Raw genomic sequence first — 13,835 nt, 5'->3', positions numbered from 1 at the left:
ATATAAATATCATAGTAGTCTTTAAGACAAAGCATAGAGATGTATTACTATGTTTTTAATGTATTTTTTTATTGTTATGAGATCATTTCCTTGTTTTCCACATTAAGCCTCTTAAAAAGAGACATTCACCTTTAATAGGATTATTACAAGGGTCATCTCACAGGAACTCTGTGAGGTAACTGGGGAGAACCTATCATTCCCATTTTACAAGTGATTAAACTGAGAATCAACAAAGTTTAAACAACTTGCTCAATATCATTCAGTCTCTACTTGGCAAAACACGTCCCTCTATCCAAATGCATTTCCTGACTTATCTTTCCCATTCTGTCACAGTTACTGTAGATTTCTTAACTTCCAAAAAAGACACTGTACCATCACAATACCAAGCTACCAACCAAAAGAAATATTCATGGAACTTACGTGGAAAAGGCATTGTTCTGTTTCTCACACCTTATTCCTTTGCAATTTGATACTTTTGTTTCTTCATAATAGAAGTATAATTGATTCAAACCATTTGCAAAAGCTAGCAATACAAGACAGTAAATGAACAGAAACTTCAAAATATCTAGCAGCATTCTTCCAAGAGAGATCTGCAGAGGTCCCAGATGAGAATTAGCAGTAAACAGTGAGATCAGACGCAGGGAACTGAAGATGTTTGCAATAGCAAATAAAGCCTCTGCCACCAAAGTGGGGTGCCACATGTCCCAAGAATCTCGGGAGTTATGTGCACTGTACTGGAGAAAACAGAAAAGAAAAGTGAGAGTAAACCATATCTGTATAGTTCTTATGTATAAATACATGTATATGTAAAATTCAGTTCTGTAATATCTGTTTAAAGATCTGAAGCACAATCTTTCATTTCAAGACTTCTTCCACATTTGTAATGCTATTAATCTGATCCAAAATAAAAATGGTTCTAAATAACTTTGTTAAACACTATAATCTGGACAAAGCATCTCATAGTAGGTTATACTCATCTGACTGTGGCATTAGTAGTTTTGTTCATATGTAAATATAACATTCTGAGACTAGGTCATTGGAGGTGGGAGTTCAAGATGATATATATTAGAAAATGCTTGTGGTATCAAAAAGGCATTAACAATATTTGAAAATTAATAAGTATATGACAGCAAGCAAATAAAAACAGTTAATTGCTGACAGTTGCACAACTGTCCAAACAAATTGATTTTTATATGTAAATGATGGATGAGGTTCATTTGTCTGGAAACTCTTCAACTGAGTAGAATTTGTAGGTAGTGCAGTTTTGTCTTTTTTTTAAAGTGGGACTTGCAGCATATTGCTGCAAACTAAAAGCAAAGTTAGAACTGAGTTTGCTTTCTCAAGGTGATGGCATGATCAGAAAAATGGGAATTATTTCCCCCTACATACTTAGGTTTGTTTGTTTGTTTGTTTGTTTTTTTACTGAGAATACCAATGTTCTTCACTTTAGGGGAGGGTAAATAGGAGGAGGTCAGGATAAGCACTAGAAAAGACATTGGATTCTGTTTTTTTCCTCATTACTGTCATTTAAAAACAGTAGATCGAGATAATGGGAATTTTGTCTGTAATGAGGTCAGAATGAATCAATTTTTCAGATCAGTCTGTGTTTTTTTTTTTTACATTTCCCACCAGATGGTGTTACCAATATTAGCCAATTAATTCTCATTGAACCTGGCAAATAGTAGTAGCTATCACATTACCAATAGACATCTTAGGAACAGAGGATTTATCCTTCCTACTAAGCCAAAGACAGCTGTAGGGGATGTGTACAGAAGGGGCTCTTCTTATTTCTATGGGAAACTATTGTTTTACTTACATTTCTGAAATTATCACTGGAGAGAAATGATTTCTCTCTAATTTTATCTGCTGATAGCTGATAGTATTTCTTGAGAGTTCATACATGCAATCTCAGTTTAAGAATTTAATGTAGAAATAAATGAAAGCAGCAAAATTTTGTTTTTATTATTTTTATGCTATAGTACGGAAAACTTTGACTCTTACCCATGCTGGGTGAGGAAGGGAAAGTTTTAAAAATAATACTGCCTAAGCCTTAACCCCATTGCCTTGCCTAAAAAAAGAATAATGTCTAAAAGTTATAATTCTGGATTATGGGGAGAATGCTGACTTTACCCTATGAGACTGTGTGATGAGATGAAAATGAAAATTTGGGAAACAGAGAGAGAGAGAGAGAGAAGGAGAGGAGAGGAGAGGAGGGGAGGGGAGAGGAGGGGAGAGGAGGGGAGGGGAGGGGAGGGGAGGGGAGGGGAGAGGAGGGGAGGGGAGGGGAGAGGAGAGGAGAGGGAGAAGTAAACATGTAGGGGAAAGTGGCACATTTCCTCTTGGATGAAATTAGGGTATTTCTTCTTGACTGAGGTATCTCATCTTAATCTTATCTAAAGAGATTTTCACTCTTGTCTATTTTCTGATATATTCTAATCTTTGGAACTTTTTTGAGTTTTATTTACTATCTTCTTGGGTAAATAGATTTACTCATTTACCAATAATGATGACATTTGTCCTTCATTCTCAAAGAAGATCATGATATTAGGGAGGTAATGCCACAAGAAGAATTTGAATTGGATTTGAATGAGGGGGGATTCTGTGTTAAGTCAGGAACCTAACTTCCTCTTCCAGAGTTTTCTGGGTCCAATGGCCAGATATGAATCAGGATGACTGAAGATAGCTCCTGATGTGAGATAATCAGGGTTAAGTGACTTGACCAAAGTCACCCAACTAGGTGTAAGTATCAAGTGCCTGAGGCCAAATTTGAACTCAGGTCCTCCTAATTTTTTTTAGGGTTTTTTTTTTTTGCAAGGCAAATGGGATTAAGTGGCTTGCCCAAAGCCACATAGCTAGGTAATTATTAAGTGTCTGAGACCGGATTTGAACTCAGGTACTCCTGACTCCTGGGCCTGTGCTCCATCTACTGTGCCACCTAGCTGTCCCAAGGTCCTCCTAACTTCAAGGTTGGAGCTCTAACCATTGTGCAATCTAGCTACACTTATTTACTACTTACAGTACTATGGTGTGTGTATCTAGCATTTGGTGGAAAGGAGACAAGACTGTAGCTAAAAACTTGGGTCACCCTCTCCCTTTAAGAGCAACCAGGGAAGCTAATGTAATTTTCTTTTTGCTTTTGAACTTAAAAATCATGCCCCTAGACCTGCAATATTTAGGGTGGCAAATAGAATCCTAGCCTGATAGACTTTTTTTGTGATGGAACACCATTGTTCTATTAGAAACCAGGAGGGACAGGAATTCAGGGAAGCCTTGGAAGGATTTGCATGAACTGATGCTGAGTGAGATGAGCAGAACCAGAAGAACACTGTACATCCTAACAGCAACATGGGGGCGATGATCAACCTTAATGGACTTGCTCATATCAACAGGGCAACAATCAGGCACAATTTCAGGATATCTGTGATGGAGAATGCCATCTGTATCCTGAGAATTGTAGAGTTTGAACAAAGACCAAAGACTTTCTATTTACCTTTAATTTAATTTTTTAATTGTCTTATTATGTAATTCTGCTATATCTCATACTATATGTTTCTTTCTTAAGTATATGATTTCTCTCACATCACATTCAACTTAGAACAATGCATAAAATGGGAATGATATAAAGACTAACAAACTGCCTTTTGTTGGGGTGGGGGAAGGGAAGCAAGATTGGGGCAAAAATTGTAAAACTGAAAATAAATGAAACCTTTCTAAAATTAAAAAAGAGGATAATATGATAAACAGTCTCATTAAATAATCCCTTCTAATGGTTTTTTTCAAGGTAGGACTTGGTCTCTATAGAAAAGATGGGCAAAATATCAGAGATATATCTCCTTGTCTTCCCATGAATCACAGGTAGGCTTATATAGATAGCAACATGAGGAGATCTTACCTTCCATGACTGTCCAAATAATCAAAATTTCTCCCTAATTATCTGCCTTGGGTTCTAAGGGTGAAATTTTTCCTGTTTGCAAAATAATATCTCTACCCTGCCACCCTCCTCTCTGCTGCCAAATCCAACATCTTTTTGCTTTGCTTCATAGTCATTCATGTCAACCAAGTGAATGCCTGCTTGAAGCCTTGCTGCTCTTCATTTCTGGGATTTGCTAAAGGGAAAAAAACCTCAGATCTTTCTCTCTCCATCCTTCATCCTTTCAGCTTATTGTTAAGAGTTCCAATCCCATGCTTAACTGCTTTCTTTGGAAGAGAGAAAGAGCTTTCAGGTCAAAACCACCTGGAGCTCCATGTTTCCATTTGGTGGGAGCTCCTTCCCTCAGGGACTTTGCAGATCCAGCTCTGGCACTCCTCCAGGTCCATGTCTAGCCAGCTCCAATATTTGGCTTGAATGATTGTATATATTCTATTATTTAGAAACAGCACAATTTTTAAGTTTGTCCCAGGAGTCTCCTTCACTCAAGGAATCAATGGACTTATTCACCTTCTGATTCACATCTAGCATGGCATTGCTTTGTTGTTATTCAGTCATTTTCAGACATATCTGATACTTCTTTACCCCATTTGAAGATTTCTTGGCAAAATTACTGGAGTAGTTTGCCATTCCTTTCTCCAGCTAATTTTGTAAATGAGGAAACTAAGGCAGACAGGAATTAAGTGACTTATCCATGGTCACAATGCTAGTAAGGATCTGAAATCTGATTTGAATTCAGAAAGATGAGTCTTCCTGATTTCAGAATCAGTATTCTGTCCTCAACATCACCCAGTTGTTTCTTTGTAGTATTTCTTATGTGGTACTTTTCTCAAGTTACACATTAATTAACATTATTAAAAATATCTTTCTGTTATTTAGATTCTTTAATTTTTAAATTTTGCCTTTTTCTGTCCTCTCCCATTCATTCATTCTAATATAAGTATGTGGGTATTTCATACAAATAAGCCCAACTTTTACATTTATAATATATGCTATTTTTAGTATATTTACAACTTTTTAATGTAATTAAAAACAATAATAAAATTATAATTCATATTGAGCTTTAAAACTTGTAAGATGTTTTACAAATATTATCTCATTTTGTCCTCAAAAGAACACTAGATATTGGTATTATGATTATCTCCATTTTCCAGTTGAGAAAACTGAGTTAGATAGTACCTATATTAATTGGATTCTGACTCCTAACACAAAATACTGAACTCACTTTGGGACCCTTCTTTATACTTTGTTTTCTTGCTTTATATGAGATTTCTTCTGGGTATACCAGAATTGTGATCGTGGTTTTCTCTCTGCACAAGGTGTTTTTAGTTTTTCTGTAAGAATCTAAAATGAAAAGGTCATAGGACATGATAAGTTTTATCTAACCCAGCCCAAAGATAGAAGGGGCTCAGGCCTGAGTCAATTCAGCTCCCCTTTTTAGAAGGTATCAAGAATTTTTCCAAGTCGTCCTTCCATCTGGGCCTATACAAAATAAAGGAATCATAATTCTATTTCCCCAATTGATAACCTTGATTGCTCCACAGAGCATTTTTCCCTGCTGCATTCATCCTTTTTTCCCCTTTGTGTTTATAAAAATGATCAGTTTATAGACCTCTTTTAAGATTTAGATGAGGCCAGGAGTCTTCATCTCTTCCTCTCCTCTTTCTCCCTAAGGTACCAAATTCCCTTTCTTGTTTCTAGCTAATTTGGTTTTTTTAATCTTCATATCTCTATGTGGTTTTTATTGCTAGGTGCATCTGATTGGAGAAAGTTTTTATGGATGTACAGACTTTTCTCCAAGTCCACATGGAGTCTGGGATATCTGTGTTTGTGTATGTGCTCACACATTTGTCTATGTCTTTGTAGCTTCATTTCCTCCATCTCCTGTATCTTCACTGTCACTCTTATGTGTGTCTGAATTAATATTTTTTTCAAATTATTTTCCCAAAGGTTCAACTCAGAAAGATGAATTCTATCATTGCCAAGATGTCCACTCAGAGATATCCAGTGTTGAAACAACTTTGAAACTGTGGACTTGAATGAGGGTTAGAAAAAAAGGAGTAAAGAAGACTCCAGTAAACAAAAATCACAACTTGTGCAGAGAATTTACACCTCATCTAGAAGAAAACAGTAGGGTGGGGAAAGGGCTTACCTCTCACTTCTTGGTGTGTTTCTACGTTTATATTTAGTAGGCATTCATAGAATAATTTGATTTTGTTTATTTGCCTTCATTGACATGGAATAATTGACATAATATTGATTTCCATATTAAATGAATACATATTTTACTGGCTCAAACACCTACTTAGTGGTGCTTCAACTAGACCTAAGTCATGATCCTTTATTATAAGGGCAAAACCCCTTCTCTCTTTTCACCTAGCAGTCTGATGAAGACAGAATTAGTATTGCTACTTTGTCCAGATTTCCAAATCTGGAAAAGGCAAATGGAGAGAATATTGCATTAAACTGCTGGAAATCACATATCTATGACTTGCACAGATCCAAAGATGTGCTTAGAAAATCACATTATTTGGGAGATTACACCAGTCTCTCCATCTGTGAAACAAAAATAGCAACGTTTGCCCCCTAATCATGTGATTGGAATCTATGGGATTAATGATATACAGTTATTCAGAGTTCTATAAAAGAACCAGGCTAACAATCTTTGCCAAAATAATATTTCTTTTAAAATTTTGAAAGATAAATCAACATGCATAAAGGCAAGAATCTTGTTCAGGATGAACTTCTCTATCAGAAAAGGGGAACTGGAGTAAAAGAAATAGCAATGAAGATATTGTTTTGGACTACATGCACTCTGAAATCCCTTCCAGCTCTGTAAGGGGGACTACAGAAAAGCTATTAGATCTCTAAGCCTAATTTTAAACTTGAGTTCTCCCCCCCCCCTCTCTCTCTCTCTCTCTCTCTCTCTCTCTCTCTCTCTCTATATATATATATATATATATATATATATATATATATATATACAACTTATTAATATCATCCTGTCTGCCACCATGTTGAAAATAAATGTAATGAGAAAAAACACTTCAAAGACAGAAAAAAAGGAAAGAACTTCAAAGAGGAAGCAGCATAATAAGGTTAACAAAATAGGCATGAACAGTTTAACAGTGTCTCAAGGCAATAACAAACTCAGGATTAACTAACAAGTCTGAAGAAATCAGGGGAAAAGGGGAACAAATAATCAAAATATTCCATTTATGGAAAGAAATACTATCTCAGAATCACATTTTAAAACAAGTCCATGCACTGCAAAATGCAAATGAATCACAATATTCTGGCATACATCCCAAAGCCCACTAGCTCTTCAAGCCAAGATTTTTGAACACATTAAAACCTGAAGCATTTTTTGTACTCACACTTTGTCTATAAATCATCTGGATGTTGTACAATACAAAATTGACCACTATATCAGGGTTCAGTTTATAATTTCTACCTTCTAGAAGGTAAAAGGAAAAATATAGAATGAGCTGACAAAAGTAAGAAGCAGTTCTTGCCAGGTGAGCCATGCATGTCTAAATCTGTGTACTCCAGGAGCCTGAGGCTGGTGACTCCAAGAGGTCAGAAATTCTGAGCAAAGTACTAATATGGTGACTCTTCTGTGAGTGCATCCAGACTGCCCAAGTTGGCCTGTCATATTAGACACAGCTCAGATCAAACATCTATGCTGATCAGAGAGAACAAAGAAAGACAAAGACAGACTGACTGGACAGAGAGACAAAGTTAGAGGCAGATAGACAGAGACAGAGACATAGAGACGTAGACAAACAGAAACAGTTAAGCATAGAGAGACGAAATCAGAGGCATAGAGACAGAGACACAGAGAGATAGAGAAACAGATAGACAGAAACAGAGAAAGAGATATAAAGAGAATGAGAGAGACATAGAGAGATAAAGAGAGACAGAGACACAGAGAGAGAAAAAAGAGAAGAAAAGACAAAGAAAGATAGAGATGGACTCAGAAACTGAATCCTGTACAAACTGTAAATCCCTTGCTAATACAAATAGCAGTCTTACAAGCGAAGTAGGTGGCCTGGGAGGGATCTCTGTTGAAAGCAAGCTGTTTTTCCTTTTTTTTCTTTTTTGTTTAAATGCTAAAATAATCACACCAAAGGATATCTGCCAAAAATTAGAGTGCTGAGTATTGTCCTACATGATTAACAAAAGGTGACCAAAAACTTTGTTGCAAAGACAATCACAAGACATTCTGAAGAAATACTTCATACTTCCTTATCTTATAGGATGTCTGCAATCCTGTGATCTATTTTATATGGATTCCTTACTATTTAGATAATTCATAAGGGAATAGGAACCTGGGTTCATTTTTCATTAGCAGAAGGAAGTTCTAGATAAGGAAAGTACTTTTACTAATGAAGTTTGGCAGGAACTCATTGGGCAGCTAGGTGGCATAGAGGATAGAGTCCTGGAGTCAGGAAGACTAATTTTTGTGAGTTCATATTTGGTCTTAGTCTCTTTCTAGTTGTGTGATCCTGGACAAGTCACTTAGCCCTCCTTGTTTCCTCAGTTGTAAAGTGAACTGCAGAAGAAAATGGTAAACTATTCCAGTATCTTTCCCAAGAAAACCCCAAATGGGATCACAGAGTTAGCCGCTAAAGGAATATCAAATTTTTAGAGAATTGCCTGGAGCACTAACAGATTAAGTTAATTGCCCAGAGTCAGAAATGAGACTTAAACCCAGGTCTTACGGGTTTTGAAGCCAGTTCTTCATCCATATTCCCTATTTCCTATGTTGATCATTCATCAATGAGCAATTTAATGTTTATAGGTCTTTTATTAATTTCCTTCCATGTGTGATAATAAAGGGAGGTAAAAAGATTAGGGAGAAGCTAAGGGGAAAATAATATCTTTGAGTGTGACCCACAAAAGGTGGATATATTAAATATTTAAATTGAAAATTTGAAAAATTTTCTTGATGGTTGATAGATGCTAGACTGAAATATAACATGTAAAAGAAATTTTCATAACTGTCAGTCAGAAAATAAGCTTTTGTAAGGCAATATTGTTTTCAGTGATAGAAATTTTTTCAGGGTTGTCTTCTTTGTTTTATTTTTTGGTTCATATATATGTATATATATATATATTCATATATATGTATATATATGAACCTTTCCTCCTAACAGCTCACTTTCTATTCACCAGTAAACTTGTTGAAAATTTAACCTTTGTCCTTATAGTTCCATTTTTTAAAATATCTACTTCCTCTTGAATCCATTGCTCTATTGAACTGCTAACACACTATGGAAACTACCTTCTAAAATGTAATCCTCATTCTCCTTCAAGATATCTACATCATCTGAAACATTAGAGCACCTACATTTCCTTGATAAATCATTCTCCCTTTGCTCCTACACTCTCTAGACATTGCAGCAACTTGTCTTCTTCATTGACTCGTCTCTTCTATCTAAAACTCCCTACCCCAACAATCTTAACCATGATTATGGTTTAAACTATGATAGTTTTACTACCAAAAATAATTTCCAGCTGTAATCTCTCTTACAATCTTCTGAACCACATTTTTAAATGCCTAATGGATATCCTGCAAACACCTAAAAATGAATGTTTGTACCTAAACTAATTCCTTTTTAGCACAACAGGACAAGAAATGGAAGGGATACCAAAGTTCACCTGATTCAACCTTCTCACTTTACAGATGAGGAAGTTAAATCCCATAAGAGTCAACTGTCACACAGGTTAGTAAGAGACCAAGCTGGTTCCAAATGAGTTCCATATTCTGCTAGGTCACCTTATTTCTTTCAATGTTGCCACAATTCACTAAATAGCTGAGAATCTTGGTCTTATTTAGGTTTCCACAATTCCTTTCTTCCTTCGTTCCTTCCTTCCTGTCTTTCCTTCCTTCCTACCCTCCCTCTCTCTTTTCTTTCCTTTGTTTTATATATCTATTAGATCCAAATCAATTGTTATGTCTTACAAAAAGCCTTCTCTGTGTCAGAATTATCTTTGTACATTTTTTCACTTCCAGGTTGTTTGTCAAGGAATTAAATAATTATTTTTAATGGTTGTCTAGACTTAAAACCTGGAAGGAATTCTCATCAGATTCTATAATGTATATATTTCTTCTCGATAATTTTATAATGTCAAAAGGGGTTGTAAATGTGTTTTATTAAATTTTAGGACTAGGTTAACTTTCCAGATTCAGAAAGTGTATTACTTTTTAGTTGACAATAATTTTTTTAAAAAAGAAAAGTGTCCCCATATAATTTAAAAGACAGGTTATTGTATAGAAGAGAAGAGTATGAATATAGAAAAAAAGAATTATATACTGGAAACAAGGATAACTTGGACTGGTGTCAGAAAATAGCTATGGAAATCAAAATAGTTTTTTTTCACTTCTTGGTTACATTTGTTGTTTAATGTTGGACAAATCACAACCTCTCTAAATTTATATTTCCTTATCTGTAAGGCAACAATAATGAAAAGAGCTACATTATCTATATCACAGGATTGTTATAGATTTCAAATATGACTATTAGTATGAAGTTTTTAATAAATTCTAAACTGTAAAATAAATATAATCTATTATTATGCATTATATTTAACAAAGATGATTATCCTTGCAGTGTTCATGAGCTCTTCATCATTATATAACAAAAAAATTTAGGAAAAATTCACAAGTTTAAACTTTTCTATTCTTAAAACATAGTTTAACGTCCATGAAAACTATGGAAATAGACAAGTTATCTAGTGAATAAACACCACTTTTTAACTTAAGTTAATTGTAAAAACAATAGAATTGTCTTGTTGAGCAAAAATATAACTATAATTCCCACATAATTCATAATGGTGATATCACAACATCACCTATATATGATCTCTTTCTATCTCAAAATAGGCTGCTTAATAAATATATAAGAATTTAACTAATCAAAGCTAGCCTGTTTGTCAGACATTTGTTCATTCAGATTTTTAAGTTGAATTCATTGTTCATGAAAAATCAAATTAAAATTTTCTTAACTTCCATTGAACTTTTAATTATCTCAGGAGAAAGAATGAAAAATTCATTTTATGCTGATATGGACCTGAATAATCTACAAACTGGTTTTAGACCAATTCAAACTCACAAAAATTCCATAGTGGATTAGATAACAGGGATATTGATGGAGCTACTAAGAGATTGTTAAATTTTCAATGTAAACATTTATGTCTTGGAAATCAAAAATACTATAAATCAAGGCTTGATTTCTTGTTTTGTTGATTTACTAGACTTAAGAAAATGATGGATAAAATATTAATAATGTATATTAAGCTTGAAAGTATAGTTTTATGTTTATGCACATATGTATGTATATATGTATACATATGTATGAGTGTTCATATATAATCACACATACATAATTATGCATATCTATATTTAGAGACAGACAGAGATCCAAAGGGAGAGAGGGAAAGAAGGAGAGGGAGCAAAATAACAATAGAGATAGAGCTTCTGAGAGAAATAGACAGACAGAGCTGGTTGTTAAACTTTAAGCAGCACAACTCCAGAAAATAGTGCATTATTTATTATTATTATTATTATTATTATTATTATTATTATTATTATTTTGATGGGGAAGAGGTAGTATGTTATATATAGAGAGAGTTGTTTTTTTGGAGAAAAGAAGACCTGAAATTCTGCCTCTCATGAATACTGACTGTATAATGACATTTTTAAAGTGAAATGTTACCTATGTTATTTCATTTTTACTTATTTTGCTATTTCCCAGATCTTATTCAGGTTGAACTTGATTATGTTTACCCAACAGTATATTGGACACATCTAGACTAGAAAATTACTTCATTGTTCTCCAGCTCAAAATTCTACAATTTGTCAAATTTCACACAGTCTGAAAGAGACATATCCAGGTCTTTAGGCTGAGTCTTCTTATTCTTAATATTTAAGTTTTGGATTTTTCTTAGTTTACCACTATGCTTCTTAAAAGATGGAGGAAAAGGAAAATAGAAAAGAAGAGGAGGAGGAGAAGATAAGATGTTGTGACTTTGGTTGTAAGAATTTTATCAAGTACAAAATAATTTCATTAGTCACTGAAGAACAAAGGCTGTTTTATGCAATGTGTGTAATTTAAATGTGAGATTGATGCTGTATAAAACCTGGGGGGAGTAATGGGTGTGTGGTTTCAGGCACTGTCATCTTGAGTGGGATCAGGGGAAAAAAGAAATTTTATTTCCCTTTAATGATATTAAATCATATTAATTTAGTCTGAAATTATAATCCTAATGTTTTGGAAGTATAATATTTTGATCTTTATGAGGTTTTTATCTGTTATTTTCTCAAGGATAAAAATGGATATTTTGGTTGCCATATGTTAACCAGTATGTGAGCAGGGGAGGAATTTCATTAGCTTTTGAAAGAACACACTAATTAGAGTACTTCTTATAGGTAATTCTGAGGCATAAATTGATACAGATATGATGGTATTGGGTAATGAGCTTTTTCTCTTCCTAAAATTCAATTTTATGACTATAAATCATTCATTTATTTCTAAAATGCTACAGATGACTTTTGTGAGCATGTTGATAATGTGATAAGAGTTTAGGTGCTTTCATTAATTAAAATCTTTACAATAACCAACTTTTAAAGAACTGCTAGTTATCAGAACCTTTTCTTTAGCCAAGAGTAATATAAAACTTACCTTTACAAAAGCAACGATTTTCAAAGAGATTGTTGCCAAGTATAAAGAATTCATTACAAAGTCCATTAGATTCCACCAGTCATGGATGTAATCTTGAAGTCCGCCATCCCACATCTGTTTAATTTCACCCCATATAAAACCTGAAAATAGAAAAAGAAATTCATTATAAATGTGATTTCATAACCTGACATTTTTTGGTAACATTTAAGGATTGATTTTATCACAATCGAAAGCAATTAGATATAAAGGGTATGCAGGTTATTTATTCCTATGCCATTCATAATGGCATAGTGAATAGACCACTACATTCAGATTGAGAAAGGCACAGGTTCAAATTCTGCTTCAGACACTTTACTACCTGACTGTCTTTCTTCTAGTCATTTAACTTTTCTTAATCTCAGTTTTCACCCAGACAAAGGAGTTAATATCTATTATACTTATCTCAATGGTTTTTGAGAGAGAGAGAGAGAGAGAGAGAGAGAGAGAGAGAGAGAGAGAGGAGAGGAAAAAGACAGACAGAGACAGAGAAAGAGAAAGTGACAGAAAGAGACAGATAGAGTTGATTGTTAAACATTTACCAGCACAACCCTGGCAGATAGTGTATTTTGGGGGTGGGGTGGGAGATGGGAGGAGAGGTAGTGTGATAGGAAAAAAGGAGAAAAATGAATGTGTGTAAAGTAATTTACAAATATTAAAAGTTTATATAGTGTTGTTACTATTATAGTCAGTGTTAAAATATGCTTTTGGGGAGATTAATTTCCATTTTATCCTTTAGATAAATTGGCAACAGTGGATAGTTCCTGCAAGAATCTGAAAAACTGAGACCAATATTTTTCTCACCATGGATGGAGCTCCACTACTAAAAGAATGCCTTTTGATAAAGGTATGAACCTGTCATATATACCTGTCATATATATATATATATATATATATATATATATATATATATATATATATATATATACATAAACTCTGTTTTCTAACTTCCAAATTGTGTTAACCACAACACACTCCAATATTACATTATTTCTGAAACAGAATCTGACTATAATAAAACTTTTCTCTCTTATTTTCTCATTCTTTCTCTTTCATCACTCTCTCAATCTGTCTCCATTCCTCATATATATTTAAATATATGTATGTGCATAAATATATATATGTATAAACCAATGCTTACTCATCTATATCTATATCTATATACTGAGAACTTTGGTTAACCT

The 13,835-nt window shown here is 34.0% G+C and overlaps 1 protein-coding gene across 1 annotated transcript in view; it reads right to left on the bottom strand.

Moving 5' to 3' along the window:
• TRPC4 (transient receptor potential cation channel subfamily C member 4) overlaps window positions 1–13,178 on the bottom strand; it is a 42,968-nt gene extending 29,790 nt beyond the window's left edge. Inside the window, exons 1-3 of the mRNA XM_074217236.1 lie at window positions 12,974–13,178; window positions 12,616–12,755; window positions 421–734 (exon numbers count right to left, since the gene is read on the bottom strand). Coding sequence (XP_074073337.1) covers window positions 421–734; window positions 12,616–12,729 — 428 coding nt within the window. The 5' untranslated portion in view covers window positions 12,730–12,755; window positions 12,974–13,178. The remainder of the gene's footprint in view (window positions 1–420; window positions 735–12,615; window positions 12,756–12,973) is intronic.
• Between the last annotated feature and the right edge of the window lie 657 nt (window positions 13,179–13,835).

Source organism: Macrotis lagotis, chromosome 1 (genome assembly GCF_037893015.1).
Source record: "Macrotis lagotis isolate mMagLag1 chromosome 1, bilby.v1.9.chrom.fasta, whole genome shotgun sequence".
Taxonomy (NCBI): domain Eukaryota; kingdom Metazoa; phylum Chordata; class Mammalia; order Peramelemorphia; family Peramelidae; genus Macrotis; species Macrotis lagotis.
Note: the sequence above shows the minus strand (reverse complement) of the source record. Positions and strands in the feature narration are given on the sequence as shown.